At 46.9% G+C, this 26,191-nt stretch overlaps 1 protein-coding gene across 6 annotated transcripts; it reads right to left on the reverse strand.

Moving 5' to 3' along the window:
- Positions 1 to 96: 96 nt before the first annotated feature.
- Positions 97 to 25,206, reverse strand: LOC117427775 (RNA-binding protein Musashi homolog 1). Of its 6 annotated transcripts, none has more exons than XM_034046057.3 (15): positions 25,015 to 25,203; positions 24,614 to 24,654; positions 23,983 to 24,064; positions 23,757 to 23,841; positions 16,859 to 16,900; positions 14,702 to 14,794; positions 8,082 to 8,130; positions 7,227 to 7,309; positions 6,916 to 7,033; positions 6,122 to 6,202; positions 5,063 to 5,119; positions 3,673 to 3,771; positions 3,048 to 3,202; positions 2,903 to 2,959; positions 97 to 2,475 (listed from the first exon to the last, which is right to left on the reverse strand). In XM_034046057.3, the coding sequence occupies exons 1-14, from the start codon at positions 25,071 to 25,073 to the stop codon at positions 2,918 to 2,920; spliced, it is 1,086 nt and encodes a 361-aa protein (XP_033901948.1). In that variant the 5' UTR covers positions 25,074 to 25,203; the 3' UTR covers positions 97 to 2,475; positions 2,903 to 2,917. The 6 variants fall into 6 exon arrangements, 5 of the variants coding, with proteins under 5 accessions (XP_033901948.1, XP_033901949.1, XP_033901950.1 ...); XM_034046058.3 differs by having other exon boundaries at positions 3,703 to 3,771; positions 25,015 to 25,198; XR_004548234.3 differs by lacking the exon at positions 97 to 2,475 and adding an exon at positions 4,522 to 4,582 and having other exon boundaries at positions 3,703 to 3,771.
- Positions 25,207 to 26,191: the final 985 nt, after the last annotated feature.

Raw genomic sequence — 26,191 nt, forward strand, 5'->3', positions numbered from 1 at the left:
AGCCACGGCTATTTAGGAGCTAGCAGAGTCAACGTCATTAAAAATGGAGTAAGACGACAAAATAATAAACAAATAAAGCAAAACAAGCCAAAAAAATTCAATGGAATGTTTTAAAATAATTTATTAGGAATTTTAAAATGAAATCTCAGAACAAAAAACAAAACAAAACAAAAAAAAAAAAACACAAAATGGGTTACAGTTTTGTTGAAGAAGTTTGTCAGATTGTAAAATGTCGTACTGGCTTAAAAAATACAAACAGGTGATAAAACCCCACCAGCTACGCACCCCTGTCCCTGGCAATTACACAGAGCACACAGCAGGGGGCGTCTTGTTATGTACCCCCACCCTTTAGGAACAAAAATAACAGCTTCATTTTTACTTTTTTTTTTTTAAATAAAATCTGAGAATGCTTTCCTTGAATGCCACTTATTTCTTTCAGATAAAATAATGTATTGCTTCTGTTAAAGAACTACAGTGTCAGTGTCTCCTGGTAGTCTTTCCCAGGGTTTCAACTCCCCAATGCTCGTCAGTTCTTTCAGACTGAGGTAGTTCTATCCCTTAACCAGTTACCTCCCCACCCCCTAAACTGTGCAGGGATGGAGGCTCTTGTTTATCAACAGACAGGAAGCCAGCCTCAAGACCTTCATCCCAAACTACATCCCCCAGAAGCCTCCGGGGGAGCTCAACTCAACCAATCACAGCATTTAAAATCCATGCTAGTTTGCAGTGCTATGAAAGACAGTACCCAAAACCGTTCAGTAGATATCCGTTCTGTTCATACAATTGAACAGGGCTGTACATTTGTCTTCATGACTGATTACGTACCAATCAATAGTGCTACCTGGTTATTTGTGGTTTTTTGCATGTATCCATGTATGTGCTTGTACAGCCGATTCAAATTTCTGAATGTCAGTCTTAAATATAGTTTCGGATTGGTTTGGCTCTCAAGTTTACACAGTTTTAAAAGGCCACAGCCTTCCCTGACAAATATTACAAGAGCTGAAATTTATCAAAGAACACAGACAAGCCGAGACGCCCAGTGGTTTCTATAGCGACCAGCATCTCTCCTCTGAATCCAATACCTCGTTTCCATGCACCAATCAACCCGGGTTCAAAACCCTGTTGCCCCTGATACCGTGTTTCCATGGTAACCCACGTTGGCTGCCAGTCCGAGCAGGAAGAAAAGCAATACCGTCCATCCTTTCGCTTTCGTAAACAAATGAATGTCACCTTAGCCGCAAGGCCTGCTGGGAAAGCACCGCCAACATCCGTCAAACTCTTACTGCATGAAAACAGAGTTTTCACTCAACCCAGGGAGACTATGAATGGGCTCAGGAGCACTGCGGGAGAAGCCGGAGCAGCTCAGACTAGCCGTTAATCTGTGCTCATGGAAACGAGGTAGAATTAAGGTTTCTGGCCTTGCTGGGCCAGCCTGACACAGAGCCTGTGGGTACCTCCGGCTGGCAGCTAGACCAACTGCTCAGGTAACTGTTCTCACAACACCTTGCTTCAGTTTGTCCTTCACTTTAGTCAGAGGTCTTTTAAAAATAAAATAGAAAATACAGTAACTTCGTAACAAGAAAACAAACAAACAAACAAACAGGAAGTACTGGCAATCTGTTAAAATGATCTAGTCTAGAACTGCTACTGCACAGGCCTGTCCTACAGCTCAGACCTGCCCCTCGATTTTCAAACTCTACCGTATACAACAGCAACTCTGCAGCCAGCCAATACAAATTCAGCTTGAATTATTTACAATATTTTACAGAAAAAAAAACTTCACCAATTTTGGAAAAATACTTTCTTGATTATCATAGTGTTTTCAAAACTACCAAAATATACATTTTTTTTGTTCAACGGTGATGTTTCAATATTTGATGCATTTTTTTTTTAAATCCTGAAATTTACAAAAGAAAGAAATATCCAATAAACTTATTAAAAAAAAAAAAATAATAATAATAATTATAATTATAATAATAATAACCCTTTTTTACTCTCTCTCTCCCCTCTCTCCTTGGAGTTTGGTGATCGTGAAAATGCTTTTGTTACTTCTGGACAAAATAATTAAATTATTAACCCAAAACAAAAAAAAAACTGAAAAATCTTAAACAAAATGAAAAAAAAAATAAAACAAAACAATCCTTAGCAAGTTTCTAACAAATCACAAAACATTTTTTTTTGTTTGTTTTAAAGAAAGCACTACCTACTTCCAAAAAGCAACAACGAACAAACTGACAACAAAAGCTTAAAAATACTACCGCTGCGAAAATAAATACAAGAGGTGGAGAGGAAGTGATGTTAGTACAGGAACGGGAGGAGAATGCTCTTCAGTCGGTGGGCGGAGTCAGAAGTCGGGGTCAGTTAGAGCTACTGCAGCCTAATCAGTGTGCAGCTTTGTAGGAACGCGACAATAAAAAAGAAATTCATTGGTCCACAGTAACTTTAACCCCGTCTTCTTACTGGCAGACAGGAAGCCTGAAAAAAAAGAAAGAAAGCAATGAATACTTGTGGGTGGAGGCTGGGCATGAAACAGCGACCCCACGCAGCGCAAGCCAGTGTCTTCACCACAATGCAAGACAGCCGGGCTCAGCTTTTAACCTCCTCTCACCTCACCAGCAAAGGACAGGACAGAACCCGCCACACGGCAATAACAACCGGATTCAACTGTTTCTTCCAGCCCACCACACACATGCATTGCGGGATTTCTTTATTTATTTACTTTTTGATGAAGAAATCAATGGACTTTTCAATGGGGTTATACACTGGCAGAAAACAGGATGTAATACTGGGGATCTGAGAGCCAGTATGCTCAGCAAAGTACACAGTGCTGAGTTCTCTACTCTTCTGAATGTACTGGGCATTACAAAGCCAAACAGGTTCAATATAGGAAACCAGTCCGCACCTGGCCCCGCTCTCTTCAGTGGTAGCCATTTGTGAAAGCTGTGGCAATCAGTTGACCCTGCAAAGAAAAAAAAAATTAAGGTTAATTTAAATATCTAAAAGATAGATGGGCTGCCTAAATAAAATGAATACAAAATGGCACTGACCCCCAGGCTGTGCCCAAACCCAGTGCTGGGGGCGGGACTGGCAGCGCTGATGTAACTGCCCACTCCAGAGTCCTGATTGGCTGCGGCGTACAGTTCAGCCATGGGGCCGGGGCTGCTGGTGCCAAGGAAGCCCCCAGTGCGAGTCTGGGCGGAGCCTGCGAGAGGGAGAGGAGGGAGGAAGAGTGAGACACTGCCAGCAACACACAACAGGAATGCTACAGACCGAATGGAGAGCCAAACACACTGCAGTCCCAGTGCAGGAACAGCGCTGGCTCTACTGAGCTAACACAGTGAAAGCTGGGACTCTGCAGTGCCAGCCAGGTACTTGCACTGGGCTCTTTCAACCTCTTCACAATACCTTATTAAAAATCAAGGGTTCTATCCTGGTTAAATACATACATTTGAAATGTGAATGCGTGTGCTACTCTTAAAATCACTACCCTAAAAGGGTTACCACTCAAATGATCATTGTGTAAAAAAAAAAAAGTCAATTCACCTTTGTGATATCATGCTAAATAAAACAAATACAAAAATAAAAAACACAGCACCCTTACATCACAGAGATTTGACTGACATTTCGCCCTACATGACACGCGTTATGAGGAATAATACAACTTCTACATACCTGGAGAGAGAACAAAACAGCGCCCCCTACCTGCACCTCTCACCACTGCAGCCGCTGCAGCTGCCGCTGCCATTGGTCCATACGCCGTCAGGGGGATTGCTGGGAAACAAGCCAATGAGAAGAGGCATGAGAGAGCGGCTCGCTGCCGGCGTGCAGCCTGCTACACAACACGATGCACTTCCTGCAGAGCTGAGCAGCTTCACTGCCCCCACTGCTCCTCCAGCAGACCCTGACACAGCCAGCGCCGCTGCAGCCCAAGTGCAGCAAGGGCTTTGCTTGGTTAATCTAAAGATTACATGTTTAGTACACGAGGTTCTGCTCACTAGAAGTGGAAATACTGTTTTAGAACGTCTAAGCATGCAATTTCTGTCTTGAGTTAGTTCGTTATAATGTCATTGCTTTGTGATTGTCCCAGTAAGTAGGCACACCTCGTACAGTTTCATTCACAGCACTTGCTGCGCACGTTTACCGTGGCTGTGTTGGTTTGCCAGACACGAGAGGAGCCACAGGCTTGTCACAGCGCTGCTTCTTAAATTTAATCTCCGAGGGGAATCCGGCCACAATATACTGTACGTGTGTTCAGAAGTGCAGAGGCAATTACATTGGACAAAAACAATCACAAGGTTTTTACAGCAGTTACATCATTTGGCCTTTTCTGCATAGCCCTTTAAACCATGTGTGCCACTCTTGCAGTGGCTAGGTGGCAGTGTGGTGCCGCAAGCCTCACTGGTAAACACGCTAATCACTTTTCTCACTAAGTGCCGACAGCTACAGGGGAAAAGCAGATACTATGATTGTACTCGTAGCTAGCAGTAATATTATACACAGACACTACGAGTTAACCTGTACCTAGGATTCAGTGTGGTACTGTCCATTGGAGCTGGTGCTGAATAAACAGAATCGCTTCCATCTGACCCAAAAACAATACAACCACTCATTACTGTGAGTTAGAGGAGCGAGTTCACTGCTCAACACATGAAATGCATGCAGCGTTTATAAAGCAGAGAGGAATTCTGCTACCAGTACACATCACAGAACTTTAATATGCAAAGTTTTATGTTTAAAAGGATATTGCAGTTTGAGGATTTTTTCTGTGACCTTCTGTGCAAATTCATCCCAATATCAAAACATATTGACAACCCACAAGCAATATTCATAACTTTCTACAGTCAGCAAGTCAGAAGGCAAACACCTGAACGTCTGAATGGTGCAGCACGGGCCAACAGAGCGATTTGCAGATTCGATATCTAGCTGCACTTGCACGGTGAGTGACTCCTGACTTGCAATTCTATTTTAAAGCCCTTCTCTCCCACCCTCTCCCCCTGAACACCAAGGCAAAGAGGAGGACTGGTAAGCATGCTGCTTGTAAATTCCAGGAGATTGAACTAACCTGTCATCTCAGAGGGGTGGGGTGAAGTCAGGAGGGGGGTCCTCTCTAAATGGAATTCTAGAATAGAAATGTAGAGAATTCTTTAAAATGCAGGGAGGGGAGAGAGAGAGAGAGAGAGAGAGAGAGAGAGAGAGAGAGAGAGAGGAGAGAGAGAGAGAGAGAGGAGAGAGAGAGAGAAAGGAGTGGGAAGGGGGGCAGTAGGGTTACTGGATCTCTCAATACACAAGCAAACCTGCAGGTAGCTCCGGCACTGGGGTTTGGGGTTTAGGGTTTAAAAAGACAATCAATTGAAACACAGAGTTCTAAATAGCAAGAGCATCAGCAAGGAGGACTAGACCCCCGATCTGCCTGCCTGGCGCCTGTCAAGGCGACGAGCTGTAAGCCTTATTCCTTTACAAGGCAGGTCCCGGTACAGCAGGAGGCAGCGCTGCGCTACCCATCACGACACTGCTGTGTGATCACGATGGCAGCGCAACAAGCCCTGCATTTAAGAGAGTGCCCAGCTCTCTCTCCACTGCCAGGTTTGACTGCGTGGGTTTCAAAGACCTACAACTACCATCAAATCCATGAAATTTACAAGCAGCCAATGGACACCAGGAAACAGCCTTCACAGCACAAACTCCATCTTAAACAAACCAACGAGAAGCAGCGCTGCCTGTGTGTGTGAGCGGAGGTGTGTGTGAGGAGCTGGGCTGGCCTGAAGACACTACTTACATACAACACGTCTGCACTCAGCACAATGCACACAGATGTGGTGTGAAGTGACACACCCATCTACTGGAAGTGACTGTAACTGCTGGGTAGGTTCATTGTGAAATACCAATGATGGATCAGTCTGATTGCTAGCTATTTACAGGCAAACCTGTTACATTGGCTGCTCAAGCGACAATGTGAAAAATGACCGCTACAGTAGGTAGGTAATCCTGCTTTGCAGGCTGGCAGCTTTGAAAGTATCCCAAATATCTACAAATCTCTTCCATTCATTCATTCATTCATTCATTCATTCATTCATTCATGTGCTTTAAGGAGCGGTGAGTGGGAGCTGTGGAGATTACTCACCGGGAAACTGGTAGGTGTAGCCGGGAGTGAGGCCAGTGTAGCCGCGACTGGCATAGGTAGCAGCTTGGAACCCTGGGTAACCTACAAAGACACAGATCATCAACACACCAACTATAAAATCTGCAACATCACACAGTATTACAAATGTTATGACACTTTATTTAACACAATAAGACGTTATTGTTTTTTTTTTTCATGTATAATTAACTGCTTCGGTGCAACCGAGTGCTACTGTAATGAAAAGATCAGATGATGGCATCACAGCAATGCAGCATTATAACAAAGGGGAGACAGAAATTCAAGCCAGCAGATGGCGTTGGAGAAGCTGAAACTAGGAGATGGCAGGGACACTGTCGCTCGACTTTGCTCCAGAAGATTTTTTACTGGAGCAGTGTCTAGTAACTCTACTCCCAGTGCAGCCAGCAGGGGGAGTGTGTCTAAGTGTCCTGCTGGGTAGCTCTGTACCTGCTGTGTTTAGAGCAGCCAGGGCTGAGGGCTCCTTAGCCAATCCCAGCCCAGCACTGATCCCTCCAGCCCAGGATAGCATGTGACCCTAATCCAGGGAATTAGACACAAGGGCCCCAGAGGACAGCCACTCTGTGCTGCTGCTCCCAGAGCAATCCGTTGCCTTGGTGCGAGGCTGCTGCTTAAAGCAAACTCCCAGAGACCCAAACTAACTCAATAATGAGGCTCTGCAGTATTCACAGGTCTCTCTCTGTGTCACAGCCTCCTCCTGGTTTCTCTTAAAGGGTATTTCTCTCATGAATAGCAATCTCTTATTCCCGCTGTCTTACCCAGCATGCCGATTCCCAGCATGAACGCGTCCATCCCGTACGGCATCACTCGGGACCGCCCCCTGGCAGAGCCAGTCGGTGACATCACTTCCTTCGGCTGCGCCTTCTTGCACTCCACCTGCAACAAAGACACTCAGCAATGAGACACGCCCCTAATCATGACCCCCCCCCGCCCCGATCTCTCCAAAACCCATCCATGAGGCACCCCACCCATTAACAAGACACCCCACATGTCCTATCCCTGCCCTGCTGCGATTGGGTCCTCGATGGCTCATCCCTATCCCTCGCTCCTCCGGGGGGCTTAAACTCACCATCTTGTTGTTGATTTCGTGGAAGTGAATCTCGCACACTTTCTCTACAACGTCTTCGTTTTCAAACGTCACAAACCCAAAACCTACAATCCAAAACAGAAAAGAAATGTGAAAAGTAAGTACCACACTGCCACTAGACCACTCTGCATCCTAGTCCCACAGCTCTAACCACTAGACCACTCTGCATCCTAGTCCCACAGCTCTAACCTCTAGACCACTCTGCATCCTAGTCCCACAGCTCTAACCTCTAGACCACTCTGCATCCTAGTCCCACAGCTCTAACCTCTAGACCACTCTGCATCCTAGTCCCACAGCTCTAACCACTAGACCACTCTGCACCCTAGTCCCTCTGCCCCCCAGTACCCCCTTGGTTATTCAGCTCCCTCCTCCCGGTTCGCACAGAGATCTCTGGCCTGTGAACTCCAGGATGGAAACCCCTGACTCCGCACTCCAGGGAGGATTTAGCGTTGAGCTGCTCCCAGTCACAATCGATCTGTCAGCTGGGCTGAGCAAACAGGTTTACTCTCTAAGCTCTGATTAACCAGGAGGGCTAATTAGTCCAGCCTCATTCCGTCTGGTCACTTCAGCAAGTATTCCTGATCCATGTCCCTTCCAAAAAAACATACAGCACTGCAGACAGCCAGCCTGGGGAAACCAAGACTCACACCGAACCCCCTCCCTTGGGTATCCCCGGGACTGGAGTTACTGTGTGCACAAGTCTCTGCCTGTTTAGAAACGTCCTTGTTTTTAAAAGCGGACGGGGGCTCAAACCGTTTACTTTGCTTAAATTCCTTGTCCCGTCTGTAAAAACCGAACACAACAAAGCGAGGACGCAGACAGGGACAGGAGACCCACCTCTGTGTCTGTTGGTGGTCTTGTCGAACATCAGCATGGCATCATCCACCTGAGGAGAGGAAGCGAAGAGGATTCAGGCACTACAGGCAGGCAGGGCCAGAACGATACACACTAACAGAGCGCTACGTATCCCCACATGCGGAGCGCGATGGCTTTCACGAGACAGGATTCCATTCAAATGAAGGGGAGGGTATGACTGGTGTATGTTTTCACACCAGCGTTCAAGAACCGTCTGCTGAACTGCAATGATCTGTGCTGTGGTGCTTTTGTATCCCAATGCAAACGATACATACCTGTATTACAATACGATCACGCAAAGAAAGCATCACGCTTCAGCGATGCACAATGAATCAGTACACTCCTAATAAAAAGTAGGGTCACCTGAGCGTGTGCTGGGACAGTAACTAGAGCACCACCGCCGGGCTTCAGTTAAGGGGGAGACTTGCACTATAATAGAGCACAGAACTGGTGCATCATTTACTTGAGAAACTCACAAGCAAGCAAATGCTTATTTCACTAGGAGTGCTGGAAAGAGAAAGAAGGAAAGCAAGTTTATGAAACATGAGAACAGAAGTAAATGTATTAACGAGAGGAGGTCAGTGCTAGCCCTAGTGCCTGACTGATTTCAAAACTCAGGTCTTAAAGTATCCCTGTGATTCAGTGTTAACAGCACTGCGAAGTAATCTCACCCCACTCTGTCTAAAGAAGTGTCTCCTAGCCTCTGCCCTACAGAAGACAGCGTACTACGGCAAAGGAAAACTTTAATGGTACTGAAACTTTAAGAGCTTTTAGACAAGGACTACTCCAGCCCAGGTCTCAGTCCCAGTCGTGTCACAATGTAATGTAACCCAGCAAACCTGGAATGGAATAACCATGTAGGATCGGAGCTGTTCTTTCCCTACTTCAGAGCTCCAGAAGCACAAGACCAGGAATGTGGCAGCCTTTTGGTCCCCACAGTGCCAGAGAGAAAGAGGGGGGCTCTCTGTACACCCCCTCCGAACCACAGTTAAACAAAACACCCCCTCCCTGAGTTACTCACAGTGCTGCCAGTAAATTGCAATTCAACAGAAGTTTTCAAAAGTGGAGGGGGGAGGGGGGGGGATAAATAAGCTTTTGACAAGCCGGGGGATAAATAAGCTTTTGACAAGCCCTGTGTTTCATTCCCTTCCACTTTCTTTCGGCTAAGTTTGCCGTTGCCATGAGGACCCAGCAAAGAATTTTCATAAGACTTTATCCCCTCCTCTCCAGCGCTATTGAAGAGCATGGGGCTTCTGAGCTAACAGGAGCAGGACAAAAGAGCCCCCAATTCTTTGTTCTATCCTGGCAAAGAGCATGTCCACTCTCTCTCTCAGCTCGCTGGGCAACAGTTCTGAATTTGTTCTCCTTTTAATTTTTTTGGCAAGTAAGATCTGCTTTTTAATACTTTGAACCCGCCCCCCCTGCAACTTTTACTGAAGTTTGAAGTCGTCCAGATCTTACATAACGTTTAGTCTCTATAATATCAAAATTTATAATTCTGATTTTACAGAACTTTATCCTACTGGCCACAAAGGCAGTGCGAAACAGACTCCCAGTCTGAATGCAGCAACACAAGCACCAGAGAGCCCTGCAAAATATTAGAGGAAACTAAACCAGAGCCCTGAACTGCAGCACACAACGTTGCACCACACTGCTAAATACTGCACTGCACTGCTACACACTGGAGCAAAAATGACTTCTTTACAGTTTAGAATGTGCTTTGATGTAGGTGGAGGAAATGGTATCCCAGCCCTCCTATGTGAACCACACTATTTCAAGACGAGAGGCGCTTAAAGAGTTAAAAGGCTTCTCTCGGATTGGCTCGAACCCGCTCTCGCTCTCGCTCGCTCTCTCTCTCTCTCTCTCTCTCTCTCTCTCTCTCTCTCTCTCTCTCTCTGCACCCTGCCTCCGCTCGCTACATGGGAGGTTGCGTCTCCATGAGGAATTCTGGGAAAGATCCTGCCCTTATATACAAATTCAAAGCAGAAAAGTAAACCAGACTTCTAAAGAAATTTAATACCAGCAAGATCACCTGAATTTTAATTTAGAAATACTACAAGAAACTCAATTACAAAGGTTCTGTAAAGAAGCGTTTTTTTTTTTTTTAAACGTCTTTATTATCAAGTTGTTTTTTGGCATTTCTAAATGTAGCTACTAGTGAGTGTTTAATATGTATGGAACAGTTAAACCTCAGTAAAACCAGCCCATCCCCAATGTCACTCTGCCCAGGGCACCCCCTGCAGGTGAACCAGCCCATCCCCAGTGTCACTCTGCCCAGGGCACTACCTGAAGGTGAACCAGCCCATCCCCAGTGTCACTCTGCCCAGGGCACTACCTGAAGGTGAACCAGCCCATCCCCAGTGTCACTGCCCAGGGCACTCCCTGAAGGCTCTGAAAGGTCCTCCTAGGGATACGGCAGTTAGAAGACCCGGAGCTCTATGGCAGAGGGCTCACTCGCAGGCACTGATGGGCACTTCCAGAACAGCTAAAGGAGAGTCTGGCCTTCCAAGTGCTCTGAAGAGATGGCTGAAGCGCTACTCAACCAGCTTTGCAAAGGTTCAAGGCAGTGAAACACTAACAGTACAGGGGCCCTTTCCTGCTAGCGAAACACCCACCCGCTCCTGCACTCTGCAGCAGTGTGGATCAGTTGGCAGACAGGCAGGATCACCCACCCGCTCCTGCACTCTGCAGCAGTGTGGATCAGTTGGCAGACAGGCAGGATCACCCACCCGCTCCTGCACTCTGCAGCAGTGTGGATCAGTTGGCAGACAGGCAGGATCACCCACCCACTCCTGCACTCTGCAGCAGTGTGGATCAGTTGGCAGACAGGCAGGATCACCCACCCGCTCCTGCACTCTGCAGCAGTGTGGATCAGTTGGCAGACAGGCAGGATCACACACCCGCTCCTGCACTCTGCAGCAGTGTGGATCAGTTGGCAGACAGACAGGATCACCCACCCGCTCCTGCACTCTGCTATCTCCCTCACAGCACAGCAGGCCAGACACATCTGGAAAGGGGGGGTGGGGGTGGGGGGTAAGCGCAGAGTTCTACCTGTTGGGGGGGGGGGGGGGGGTCAGGGGTTTGGGAGGCCCTGCCACAGAATCTAGAGGGGGGCAGCATGAGCACGCAGAGAAGGGGCTGTAGCGCAAAGCACTGACCACTAAGACACTTGGTGGTGGCCCAGTTTCCTGACCGCTTTAGTTTTATCACACAGAGAAACCTGACCCAGGGACAATAGAGTCAGTGAGGCGCTCTGATATGGGGAGGGGAATGACCGGTTAGAACAGGGATTAGAGACGCAGCCCTCACAGCTATTCACTCTACCAGACAAAAGACAGCTCCCTGCCTGCCTGCCTGCCTCTCTCCTCCCTGCCTGCCTGCCTGTCTGCCTGCCTCTCTCACTCCTCCCTCCCTGCCTGCCTGCCTGCCTGCCTCTCTCTCACTCCTCCCTCCCTGCCTGCCTGCCTGCCTCTCTCCCTCCCTGCCTCCCTGGGCCCAGCTCTCACAGTCCCAGCTTCCCTGCCCCTCCTCTATCAGCGACACCTGAAGGAAAATCCTGCACCTGGTGCGCTGTCAGATCCCATCTATGAGCCTGTACCTGTTTCCAATTAAAGCGGAAGTTTTCATCTGTTCACATTCCAGAATAGTTCTGAGCATGTACTATTACTGCATATCAGTTCTACAAAGCCTTGCAGCACCACTGGCCTATGATATGAAGCCACATCCTTCCAAAGTGCTCAAAAACTTCAAACAAGACATGAATTTAGCTGCACCGTCACAGACAAGTGCGGCAAAGCCTCACACAAACTAGGGTATGATTGATGTCATAAATGATTTGTGATGTGAAACTGTCACTCTGCTCCAGAAACTGTCTATAACGTACTACCATTACAAACTAGGGATGAAAACCAGACTCCTATTGCAGAGCAGTTTCACCCATTCCAGGTTTTATATATATATCACACTCCCCTGTGGAGTTCACTGCAGCCTCAAACTGGGAGGCCAGTGTTAAGATAACTTCGAAAAAGTTTTGCGATAAAGCAAGCGATACATACAGATTATATATATATATACACACACACACACACACACACACATACAGACAGATATATATATATATATATATATAAGACCAGAGAGGATTCCTGCCCTAACAAGCAGTGCTTAGTCACAAGCCCTACAGAGGGTTCCGGACGCCATAGCAACAGAGTCAGAGATTAGCAGGCTGTTGTGCAGCAGCCAGGCAGCCAATGGAAACAGAACGTTTTCAAACACTCCAGCGCTAAGTCTGAGTGGCAGCCATTCCGGCGCTGACCGTTAACTCTTTTTGTTGTCCGTTTGAATGCTCCCCTGCCGAGCGCTGTGGCATTCTCCCTCTCTCTCCCTCTCCTCTCCATTCGGACGGCTATAGCCTGCCAGAGCTGAATTAGGCTCGAACAAAGGAACCTGCCTGGGACAGCTCTGCAAGGCCACGTAGCCATGACAACCGCAGCTTGAAGGAGGGAGGCCCCATCACAGCTGTTGGATCAGATTAGTTCAAGCTCTGATAATCCTCTCCCCATCTTCAAAAAATAACAAAAAAAACTCCACATTTCTTTTTAGTTATCTACAGACCAGCAATCTCAAACCAGGGTCTCGCCTCCCTTATACAAACGAACAGGTCAAAAAAAAACAAAGGGCAGCAGTGTAGATGGATTTGTGACCTAATAGTTAAGAGGGAGGCAGTGTGATCTTATAGACAGACAGAGGGGCTGAGAGGGAGGCAGTGTGATCTTATAGACAGAGGGGCTGAGAGGGAGGCAGTGTGATCTTACAGATAGACAGAGGGGCTGAGAGGGAGGCAGTGTGATCTTACAGACAGACAGAGGGGCTGAGAGGGAGGCAGTGTGATCTTACAGAGGGGCTGAGAGGGAGGTAGTGTGATCTTAGACAGACAGAGGGGCTGAGAGGGAAGCAGTGTGATCTTACAGAGGGGCTGAGAGGGAGGTAGTGTGATCTTATAGACAGACAGAGGGGCTGAGAGGGAGGCAGTGTGATCTTACAGACAGAGGGGCTGAGAGGGAGGCAGTGTGACCTTATAGACAGAGGGGCTGAGAGGGGGGCAGTGTGATCTTACAGAGGGGCTGAGAGGGAGGCAGTGTAATCTTATAGACAGACAGAGGGGCTGAGAGGGAGGGAGGCAGTGTGATCTTATAGACAGAGGGACTGAGAGGGAGGCAGTGTGATCTTATAGACAGAGGGGCTGAGAGGGGGGCAGTGTGATCTTTCAAAGCGTTCCGAGAATGCAAGGTGCAACACTTTCCAACTATACTGAGCAGACAGAAAAAAACTTAGTGAAACTGGCCTGGTTAACTGACAACTTCAATTAGACAGCTTCAGCAGAGCTCAGCAGTTCTTGCTCCCAGTGTGGCAGTGATTACATTGGCAATGTCATACTGACTCCTGAGCTGAACTATTACAAGCCTCTCCACTTACAAAACACTTCAATCTCTACTTGCTTCTGAGGCCATTACCCGGCCAGCGCAGTCTGGGAACTAGAAGAGGTCCATTGATTTCCCTACAGACCAGCAACAGCAGGCTTGTTTTTTTGTTTTCTCTTATTTCTACGCAGAGCCAGGGAGACAAACCCAGCAGCAGCTACCAAGCACTTAAACCAGTCCCAAGATCAGCAAACACTTAGTGCAGGCAGAAAAGCCTTATTTTTATTCAGCAGAAGCCTTTATCCAAGGCGACTTGCAGAGACGAGGCTGTGTGAACTATGCAGAGTCACTTCCAGCAACGTCTCACCGTGAGTCAGTGTGTGAGTCTCCTGGTTAAAAGCCCTTTTCTTTAACCACTGGACCACACAGCATCCTTACACAGTCCGATCAAATCAGATTTAGATGCAATTTCTACAACAATTACAGGTCAATTACTGTCCAAAAGCATTTCAAATAGTCATGCCAAAGATGAGTAATGTAAGCATCACGTTTCTCAAAATGACAGGTGAAGAGAATAAAAAAATGTGGTTAAGCTGCTTTCAACAACTCTCTTAAACTCAAGGGACACTCAAGGGGAGGAGTCGGGGACAGGAACATGCTGAGAGGAGGTGCGGTGATGAGGAGAGGGGAGGAGTCGGGGACAGGAACATGCTGAGAGGAGGTGCGGTGATGAGGAGAGGGGAGGAGTCGGGGACAGGAACATGCTGAGAGGAGGTGCGGTGATGAGGAGAGGGGAGGAGTCGGGGACAGGAACATGCTGAGAGGAGGTGCGGTGATGAGGAGAGGGGAGGAGTCGGGGACAGGAACATGCTGAGAGGAGGTGCGGTGATGAGGAGAGGGGAGGAGTCGGGGACAGGAACATGCTGAGAGGAGGTGCGGTGATGAGGAGAGGGGAGGAGTCGGGGACAGGAACATGCTGAGAGGAGGTGCGGTGATGAGGAGAGGGGAGGAGTCGGGGACAGGAACATGCTGAGAGGAGGTGCGGTGATGAGGAGAGGGGAGGAGTCAGGGACAGGAACATGCTGAGAGGAGGTGCGGTGATGAGGAGAGGGGAGGAGTCAGGGACAGGAACATGCCGAGAGGAGGTGTGGTGATGAGGAGAGGGGATGGGACGGGACCCACCTTGCCAAACTGATCGAAGTACTGCTTGACATCCTCGATGGTGGTGTTGACAGACAGGCCACCCACAAAGATCTTCTTCGTCCGGGTCACTAACTGTGGGGACAAAAAAGAGCACAGGTAAGAGAGGACAGGAGTGCAGTCCCTCAGCTCTGATCACACTGCCTCCCCTCCCCCTCAGCTCTGACCACACTGCCTCGCCTCCCCTCCCCCTCCCAGCCCCTCAGCTCTGATCACACTGCCTTCCCTTCATGCACAGTGAAGCACAGAGAGCAGCCTGTCTCACACCCCTGCCTGGACAGGGAGCAGGGAGCAGACTACAGCCAGTGTTTGGCACAGATGCCATGGAGACCTGTGCAGTCTGTATGGGAGGGAGGGAGGCATTTCTGACCATCAATCTCCCCCCAGTAGTTTCAATCATCCCTCAGCTCAGGGTCACGACCTTCACCACATCCCCCACCAAGGACAATGCACATGAGCATGGGAAGGCAAGGGGAGGGGGTCACTGTCCAAAAACAGATGGGGCTCCTCCATCCACGGAGCGGTTTTTACTAGACCGCATTTGCATGATTCCACCGCCACGCTCCTTCTCTTGCAAATGTTGCACTCTGGCAAAACCAAACAAATCAGACGAATATGCAATATTTTAATTATATATTTAGTAACCGATGGGAGACGAACAATATTGTAATTATATCGAAGGGAAAATCTGAATTGAAAAAATGTCACTTAAGAATCGGTAACAGTAGAAGACTGTGTGTTCTAGTGGTTAAAGAAAAGGGCTTGTAACCAGGAGGTCCCCGGTTCAAATCCCACCTCAGCCACTGACTCACTGTGTGACCCTGAGCAAGTCACTTAACCTCCTTGTGCTCCGTCTTTTGGGTGAGGCGTAATTGTAAGCGACTCTGCAGCTGATGCATAGTTCACACACCCGAGTCTCTGTAAGTCACCTTGGATAAAGGCATCTGCTAAATAAACAGTTTTAATGCCATTAATATTTTGTAACTTGAATTCCATCCATGGATTCAGTTAATGTTGTTGAATGGGACCCCATAATGAAAGGGGTACCCCTGGACTGCACGCGCTCCTTCATCGACCACGCCGAGCCAGAACACATGGTCCCAATTACCCTGCAGCCATGTGGCCTGAGCTCAGGGATAATCTCCACTGACCCCCCCCCCCCCCCCCCCCCCTGTGCAAATCTCTGGAAAATAGCCCACGCTGACACTAAAGTACCTTCTGTCATCCAATTACTTAACTGAATCAACCCAATTTCTACCGCACACCTCCCTCCCCCACACCAATTAGCCACTACCTGCTGTGTCGCGGGTCCTCAAACTGGAAGCATGGCAGCTCACTTGCACACAAACCGAAAAAAAAAAAAAAAAAAACGTTCCTTAAAAGCACACAGTTCTTGCTACGAGAGCTCAGGAGACGCTACATTGAAATGAACTCCCACTATCCCTTTGACATCTTCATCTTCGCTGTAAAGCTCTCATATTCCGAAGGACCGCTGCCTGCCTCTCCTTCCCTCAAAGAACACTAAACTAAATTCAATGACAAACGTGTGTCCTGGAAGTCTTTTTCAAGGTCTTCCAGGACAGCGCGTCACTGAATTTATTACGGTTTTGAGTACGAGGAGGCTGGTTAGATCCAGCTCCAGGTTTCATTCTTGAGGCACTTGTGGAAGGTCAAAGGTTTACATCCTGTTGCTAGCTCTGAAATGAGAACTTTTCTTTTGTGTAAAAGCAGGTGTTCTGACCTCTGACCTCAACAAGTTTGGAGCCATTCTAAACAGCAGGAAGCTGTCCTACAGCACCCACCTCGAACATTTATTTCGCTTTGTTTAATAAAACAGCTCCGAATAGAATTCCCGCCCTCCTACATATATATTGAGGACGAGCAGCAGTGCAGGTTTATTCAGCAACAAAAGAACTATACACCTTTAAAAGCCTCTTTCAGGTGGCCTGTATCAGGTGACCCTCAGCATGCGCAGTGGGCAGAGCTTCACGGCACATCTGGACTCTCTTAAAGGGGCAGCTCCGCCTCGTAACCCAAGCCCTCGGTATGATCTATTGTTTACTGCCCAGGGTGGGGCAGAGAAACCCGAGGAGTTTGTTTTCTCTGAAAGAATGAAAGAAGTGAAAAGGATCGACTTACCTTGGGCTGTGCTCGACGGGGGAACGCGACTTTTGGGTCAATCTGTGAGAAAACAGAAGATGACAATTAACCCTGCGCTCTCCACACACAACCCAGAACCAACGCAACCATGGATCAGAGGGGGGGCAACACCCCACACCCCCACACCCCCACCGCACTCACACTTTAAAAGCAGGCTCTTCCTTTCCCTGAACTGAGGTCCCTTGAGTAATCCAGTCATGTCCTGCTCTCGGTTTAAATGCAAGGTTACAACAAGCAGAGGCGAGCCACTAACAGATCCCCTTGATGGAAAGCAGAGCCAAGGCGTACTTTTACACAACCGTTCAAAACGTGTTCAGGATCGTAAATCGCTTTGAATTCCATGTCATCTTCTATCGGATTTCAGCGTGGAAATGCTCGCTGGTTACACTGCTGTGTAATAGGAGGGCTGCCACACCTCCAGCCCCCCCTCGCTGGTTACACTGCTGTGTAATAGGAGGGCTACCACACCTCCAGCCCCCACCCTCACTGGGTACACTGCTGTGTAATAGGAGGGCTACCACACCTCCAGCCCCCCTCGCTGGTTACACTGCTGTGTAATAGGAGGGCTACCACTGGTTATACTGCTGTGATTTCTGCACTTACTTGGTTGTGTAACTGGATGGTGCTGTATACTTGTCACGTTGCGGCATTGACACAAACGTGATCTACTCTATATACCGCTACACAGATTGGGATACAAGCTCAGGCAACGTAACTGGTGACTACAAACCAAGAGACTGTGATAATTAGGAGGCAACAGGAAGTTCTAGCTGCAGAGCGCCTGACCCCCCCCCCCCCCCCCGCCCCCCCGCCCCCCCGCCCCCCCGCTCTAACTGTCACAAGCAGCTGTGCTCCGACACAGACGCACGCAGGAGCGCGAGCCCAGCCTGCACTTCATAGCATTGCCACACTTTCCTATTGATTTCATCTACCCCTCGGGTTCAGCAGTGACACGCTGGGCTGAGCCGCCCGCTGTCTGTCTGTTCTGCGGAGGATATTGATCATGAGCAAGCCTGCCACGCTGGAGCCCGTTTCAGAGATTATATTCTCTCAAGGCAACAAGCAGAGGGATGCGCAGGACAGGCTGTTGCTGAAGTACAGGCTCCTGCACCCGTCCTCAAATACACTGCGCTATCACCGCAGCGTTAGTGATGTGCATGTCTCCAGACCCAAACTCCCAAAGAGCAGTTAGGAAGTTTGTGGAAAAACAAACACAGCACTGCTTCCTGCTGCTGTTCAATCCTTGCTTATTATTTAGTTAATTTATGTATTCCTTTTTCAACTGGCTGACTAGCAGACCTGTCAGCACAAGTTCCCTCTCCTGTATTAAACATGCTGGCTCTCACACAGCCAGTTCGGAGTTGCCTCTGTCGTATTGAATGAAGAGCCCTCTGCACTAATCACATTGATGCAAGACCAGGCTGAGAGAATTCAGCTCATTCGCACGGAGACCTCATTAACACGAGCGATTATACAAGCTGGAGACTTTCTCAAACAAACAATGGGTCCTCTCTCTCTGCCCGGGTTTGGCTGCTCTCTCCCTATTGACTGGTTTGTCTGGCCTGGCACAGATCGGAAAGGGAACATACTTAGTGTGAGAGCTGTTGAGAAAATACGCTCTACAAGGGTTTTTTGTTTTAATTGTGTAGTTTTTTTGTTACTTGTTTCAAGTTTTAATTGTATAGTGCGTGAAGGAAAACAAAGAGCCCACATTGGGCACAGCGTGTCCTGTGTGTAGCTATCTGTGCCATGCCAGGTTTAAATGGCCACCATTTCAGATCAAATAACACATCCAGGTATTACGGGCCGCACCGTCAAAGCGTTTCCTCCGTTTGTTACTTAGCTTTTTAAACAAGAAACAAATCATGTTGGTGTCACGGAATTAAAAACAGAATCACAAGAAGTCTGCTCAGGAAGACTTCAGATCGATAACATAGTGGTTTGGTTCTGGTTTTATAAAATGAAAACGCATTTTACCTCAAAAAAAAAAAAAAAAAAGGGAGTTAATTAAAAGCTTTGAAAATACGGTCTCCAAATCCTCAGCACTAACACTCGGCCGACTGCACTTCCCTGTCCCAGAAATACAGCAGGTCCCGAATCTCGGCTATGAATCCTGCAAACCACACATTGCTGTGACCCGGAAGTCACCCAGAGCCTATTGGTGACCCGGAAGTGAAGAGCAGGCCTGATGCATTCCTGACGGTTACACAAACAGCCTTTCTAAAAACAGCAGTGTTAATCCTGTCTGCTCTGCCCTGAAAGAGCACCATTCAAAAGAATCCGTCTGCAGCGGCTCCGGAACCTCGCTGGAGATCACAGCCACTGCATTCTACTGGCAGTGCCTGAGCGGAGGAGAGCAAGCTCATGGAAGAACCAGGGACAGACGCAAGAAACATACAGATTGCATTCTGCTGAGCTTGTCCCATTGTCTCAGTGTGCTTATTATTCATCCAGAACTTCAAACAAACACTGAAAAAAAAAATAAGCAAAGTAGACAAATTGTAAGCAGATGTCTATCTCAGATGTGTTTTTAAAACATCGGATTCCTGGAACAACTGCAGGCTGGGACACAGCAGGACAACTTAAATGAACAATTTTCAAATTCTAGATCTTTATACACACACATGTACATAACGACCTAAAACGCAAATCAACATTAAAGGACTGGTCAGCCCCCCAGCTTTCCCAGTACAGACAATCCACCACAGAGAGTGTCTCCACTAGCAACGACACGGACCCCCATTTAGAACCCCCCCCCCACACACACACAAGCCATTCCACAGCACTGAAGGAGCCCCACAGCCACACAGTAGTCTCAGAACAAAAGACCAATCAGGTTTAAACCCAATTAAAACAGACAAAACAATTGCAAAGCAGGCTTGAGTCATTAAACACAGAAGAGCCTCTGTTGCTCGGGGGGGAGGTGATAAGTTGTTCCAGGCAGGCGATGGTGTGCAGACCCATGTTTACTGAAAGGAAATGTGTTTCTGTTCTGTGGAGCATCAAAGGCTGACGGTCCCCACGTCCTTTAACCTGCAGTCAGCATCTGCAGACACGGGCAGATTCCAACTGTACAGCTCTGAGATTAACATCACCTACAATCTCAAGACTGAGACCCAAAAGAACATACAAACTACATGAACAGAATTCAGATCTTTTACTTAACACTGTGTAATCAAAGAAACTACAAAACGCTATCACAGGAGTCTACCGGAAGGAAGCCGTAATAGCAGTACAGTATTTCATGTTAGATTTTCAAACGTCACATTTCTGAATGCGTCAGTTTTTCGTGAAGTATGTGGAAAACTACAAAGCGGCATGTAATTCAATATAAGAACATAAGAAAGTTTACTAACGAGAGGAGGCCATTCGGCCTATCTTGCTTGTTTGGTTGTTAGTAGCTTATTGATCCCAGAATCTCTTCAAGCAACTTCTTGAAGGATCCCAGGGTGTCAGCTTCAACAACATTACTGGGGAGCTGTGTTATGTTAACGTAACATTATTCAGCAGGTTTCATTCGACTTTATGAAGGGAAACGTGTTCATTCTAGGGTGACGCTAAACCTGCAGCCGTAGCTGTAGAGCACAGGCTTGGGTTTAATCCTCTATAAACACCTTCAGCAGATTTACCTGCAGCCTTCATGCTCAGATTAGGCCAGTTGCATGATAAGCATTTGATGGACAGTCCGATATGAATCAGGTTTCAACAGTGATCAGCTCACTATCACACTGCATCAATGAGTACTGTTCACTTCCAATATTCACATAGCCAGACCCCGCAGGGGTAGAACAGCTCCTTACAGGGGGTCACAATTGCCCCTTTCCCTTACCTAACCCAGTCCTATTAGCCCCCTCCCCTCCCCTCCCCTCCCCTGCACTGGCGCAGGCTGGAGTGACCCGGGACGGGACCCCTGTGGACTGGCTCTTTGTGTCTCTGGTTAACGGGGGAGAGCTGTGCTGCCCAGCTGGACGAGGCTCGTGGGAAACCAGCCCGACAATCCATCCTCCAAAGAAAGAGGCGTCACACTGGGGTCAAGAGTCACACAGGATTCCCACTAATCACATCATTCAAATATATATCAGGACTAAAACATATTCCTTTATGAAACGCCTTTACTTTCAAAGACATTTTCATGTTGGTTTCTTAAATAGTCTTGAGCAGTTTGGAATATTAAACCTTATTTTATTAATACAAACAAGTCTTTAAATAACTTGTAACACACTAGAATAACCGTGTTAATGTTTTGTGACCTCGGGTTTTATAACCAGTAAATGGGGGTTCTTGGTGTTTTTATTCTTGGACTGATTCTTCACACTCGATTTCCGATGCTCCTCTCCAGAGAGTTCACAGCCCGAGGAGCTCCTGTTCACACCCCTGTGGCTGCAGCACCGCTCAGACTCTGCTCAGCACACAACCACGGAAATTCACACGAATGACAAACTACCACTTTATCAGCTTTGAGGATTTCCCTCTTCACTTATCCCATCATGACCTCATCACTTCCGCACACAGCCGACAAGCAACTAAACACAGAGGTCAAAACATTGGATTTACACTGCATCCCAGTCCCTCAGCTCTAATCACTATGCCACACTGCCTCCCAGTCTCTCAGCTCTAACCACTGAGCCACACTGCCTCCCAGTCCCTCAGCTCTAATCATTAAGCTACACTGCCTCCCAGTCCCTCAGCGCTAACCACTGGGCCACACTGCCTCCAAGTCTCTCAGCTCTAACCACTAAGCCACACTGCCTCCCAGTCCCTCAGCTCTAATCATTAAGCTACACTGCCTCCCAGTCTCTCTGCTCTAACCACTAGACACATGCACCTAACTGGCTGTTGACAGCACATGGATACTAACAGGTTTTTCTATAAGAAGGGTTTGAGTCTGTAATCTTCTGGCCTGGAGACAATTATGCAAACTACCCACCTCATTAAAGCGTCTAAAAGCCTCTATAATCTAGAGCCCGCAAGCCAAGGTCCAGCAATGAGAGCATCCACTTGGCGGACCCCTGTCAGGCTCTCAGGACAATCCGTGACGCAAGTGCAGAACGTGGGCCAAGGCAGACTGACATCCAGCCTGGAGGCAAGGGGATCCAGACAGGATTAGGGGATAAAACACCACGCCCAGGGGACCAGAGCACCGGGTCCCAGAGCTCCCTGTCAGTGCGATCAGCCTACTGGGTAATCACGCAGACTGCAGAACAAACTGCACATGGAAACTGGGATCTGCTCCTCCATGGGAACACAAATCAGAAGCACGTTTCAAAGCCTGCGCTTGTGGAAACAGAACCCTGGCACCACAGCAAACTGCCCAAACAGAATCCCAGTTAAAAATAAATACGAAAGAAATAATCAATACCACAAACTTGCGAGACAATATTACACTGGCCTCCCATCGTTGTTGTTTTAATCCAATATCGCACTTGCCTAGATAGAAATAGCGCTGTGCTATTTCCGTCTGAATTAAGAACCTGCTTCCCCACCCCCCCCCCAGAGAGTCTTACCCTTGCAAAGCACAGTAAAGACATCCAGTTAAAAGATCCTCCAACAAGATCAAAACTAGGCTGACAGCCAGTTTGCAAGATCCCTTCTATTGCTGTAGTCCTGGTTACATTTAGGAAATACTAGTGCTTTACAAGTGTGTGTCCCTCAGCAGCCATACCTGGACTTTGAAGACAGTACTTTGAAACGCTTGTGAGAGGAAATATTATTTAGCAACCAACTAGCAGAACACATGCAAGCTTTAATGATATCGCAGCAGAAGGAAATATTCCTAAAGCAGCGTCTGTTCCCTTGTTATTTCAGTATATATTTCTTGGTTTGGTTTTAGTTACTGCTGCCAAAACCTCTGTATTTATTGACACGTAAGATGACAACAAGCCCAACTTCAGAGCACTTGGTGGGGGAAGCAGTTTGATTATTTTTTTTCTTCTAAAAGGAATAAATGAACAAACATCAGTGGTTTTCGATGCAGTAGCAAACTTTCTACATACTTTCCTATACTTGTGCAGCTGGTGCTACATTCTTTACTCTCTCTCTCTCTCACAAGCACACTTAAAAAATAAAATTAAAAAGTAAAGCTGCATTTACAGAGGTGGTGGGACCTCAAATAAATCTGAAGCCCTTCTCTGAATGTATTAGAAGTGCCTGTCAGCACTCCCTCCCTATATCCCCCAGGGCTGCCTTTTGTAAGTCATTTCCATAGAGATACAGAAAGCATGCATTGTCATTGCACAATGGCTTGGAGGAGGGCCTCAGCCTCCCTGTCCACAGCATTGATATTGCGTCTATTGATTATATTAAGTTCGTGGCACATATTCGAGCCTGCCAATGGAGTTGATGTTTGCAAACCCAGTTTTGTACCGTCTTTCAAAGGGGGCTCCTGTGCTGTTTTCAAAAGAGCCCAGTGTAAAAGGCTCGGCCCCTTTAAAAATAAAAAAATAAGTTTCTTTTGTACATCCTGCCTTTTTTAAGAAGTTCCCCTTCGCCGGTCCTCTTGTTGCCATGGCAATGGACACCAAGCGAGAACGCTTTTATTTTCTCTCTGAACAAACTCATAAAAACACACAATTAAAAAGGGGGTGGAAGCTTTGAGAGAAAGAGAGAGAGAGTTTGCATTATTGAAGCAGCTGGATACTTTGTGAACTTCTCGAACACAAACAGCCCCCCCCCGTATGCAGAGTGGCCTCCGGAGCTGCAACATGTGTACATTTGAGATCAACAACAAGGTAACTTTTAATTCAGGACCCCCCCCCCCCCCCCCCCCCCCCCCCTCACTGCAAATCTCTAAACACCTTAGTTGCTTCATAAATAAATAAATAACAATAATAAAGATCGGAAATTCACACACACCCATTCAATATGTATATTAACTTACAGTTTTAGAATCCAGTTCGTGTCTTGGTTGTGCCAGAACTTTATCTACGCCAGTTTGATCTACGAAAGTAACGAATCCGAACCCCCTGAAATATAATAACAAAAATAAAATAAATAGATGTATATATTTTTTTTTTCTTTTAATTATAAAGAAAGGTTGATATTTAAATGGATAAACACATGCTATGCGGTGTGTCAGATTACAGTTGGTCTCTCCAATGTCTTACCTTGATCGCTTTGTAACTGGATCTCTCATGACCATGCACTCCTTCACGTCTCCGAATTTGCTGAAATATTCCTTGAGTCCCTCTACAACACAAGAAAGCGTGGAAAAGCACGGTTTCAATCGCGGGGCCGAGGCTAATCCTATTTCTGCACGCATGTGTTTACTTTACTTATATAAAGCTTCTAAAGCCAGCATTTCCCTTTCGTCGCGGGGGAAAAACGAAATTACAGCAGCAACAACAACACAAAGAAATCACTGTTCTAGCGTGTGTCTGTCTCAGTTTTGAGAAAGTTTTCCTCAACTAAAAAATGCTCTTTTTATTGCACGAGAGACTTATAACGTCAGACCAGCCAAGTTATCTATTATTTAAAAAGTTCCCGTAAATAACTTTACATAAAAAAACAACTGATTTTATTTTGGTCTGAAAGTACATGTTTATTTATTATTATTACTATCATCATCCCTGTAATTGAAAACATGTTTCCTAAAATTATAACCCCCCAAATATACCGCTAAAGTATTTCTCTCCCCTACAGAACCCCGATTTTCCAGAGTAACGAATACATTCCCATTTCGTGCACAGCAGAACACAACAGAGCAACGACACAAAGTTACAAGCCAGGGTCGCTCACCTTGCGTGGTCTGCCAACTCAAACCCCCGATAAACATTTTGCTAAACAAGAAAGGAGAGGAGGGAGAAAAAAAGAGAAAGAAATACAATTAAAATATGTTTTTAATTCACAAAGATGCAACTGAATCGGCCATGTTGGCAACGGGAGGTCCACAAAAAAAGTAACTTGGGCCGTTAGATCCATTTGTAAGAAAAAAAAAATACGAAAAAAATAAACCCCAGAAGCTTAATCATGCAAATAAAGCTGAAATGCAATAAATCAGATCTCGCTCCACCGTGCGAAACAACACGCATCGCATTAAAAAGGACACGTTCGCTTGCTGAAGAATATTAAAGATCCCGCTGAATGCGGATTCCACATACATAGAGAAGTAGGTTTTTCTATTTCATTTAATTTTTTACCAGGGGTCGTGAGGGGAATCCGGAGAGGACAGGCTAGTCTGGCTCCCTTCTGTCTCCATTCGTACCTCTATTTCCCTGCCAAGGGCCCAGTGAATGTAGCGGTGGATTCACTGGGGAAAGAGAGAGCACTGAGAGGGGGGGCGGGCCAGATGGGCATGTGTCTGTTCCCCTCCTCCTAACTAACCCGGAGCCGGGAGCAGCGAGGGCAGGGAGGGAGGGGCCAGCACCGCACCACAAAAAGCCCTGAGACTCCACCTCTCCCCCTCCACCTGAGACGAGGAAAGAGGCCGAGCCGAGCGAGCTAGCGGGACCGGCCCTGCAGCAGCAGCACAGCCAGTCTGACCGCCTCCGGACGGTGTAAACTTCCTCCGAGATGAATGGAGCTCTCGCACAAACACACACACACGCACAACTCCATGTTAATATCGTGCGCTTGTGAATTTATCAACACATAAAATATCGCTGTTCTTTATTAACGGGGTCACTGTAACACTACCAGGAAGCAGATACATGCACGAATTGTCACTTTTGTTGACAAACAAACTTTTTGTTGACAAACAAATAATAATAATAATAATAATAATAATAATAATAATAAACATTTATGATGGAATTGATTGATATCAACGGGCATGTGTTATCTATACTCCCACTGAATTATAGAAATAAACCTATAGCTGTTACTGGGATAGTCGACCACCTTGCCACAGTGAACGAACCCTTTTTGTTACTTTGTGATCCTGTATTTTGTCCTTTTATATGTCCTGATGTGTGTAAATTAATAACATACAAAGACCCCCAAAGTAAAGCACCGCCACATGAGAATACAGTGTTAGGGTCCCAGAGTGAATTCAATACAGCGTGTGTGTGTGTATATATACTGTATATATAGTTTAGTTATTTTAGTTGTAACCTGTTAACACAATCTTGATCATACGTCTCTCACCCATCTCTCCCTCTCTCTCTCTCTCTCTCTCTCTCCCCCTCTCTCTCTCTCTCTCTCTCTCTGAAGGGGATTAGGGTTGTTTTGTTCTTACAACATTATTTCAGTGTTACATTACCCCGTCACTCCCCATCCTCCTTGGCTATTGTGCCTTATTCCTGACAGTTTTCTATACAAAATGCTTTATCACTGTGTGTATTTAGCAATAGGCCTATGGCAACTTTTCAAAAGTAG

This window comes from Acipenser ruthenus, chromosome 21 (assembly GCF_902713425.1).
Source record: "Acipenser ruthenus chromosome 21, fAciRut3.2 maternal haplotype, whole genome shotgun sequence".
Classification (NCBI taxonomy): domain Eukaryota; kingdom Metazoa; phylum Chordata; class Actinopteri; order Acipenseriformes; family Acipenseridae; genus Acipenser; species Acipenser ruthenus.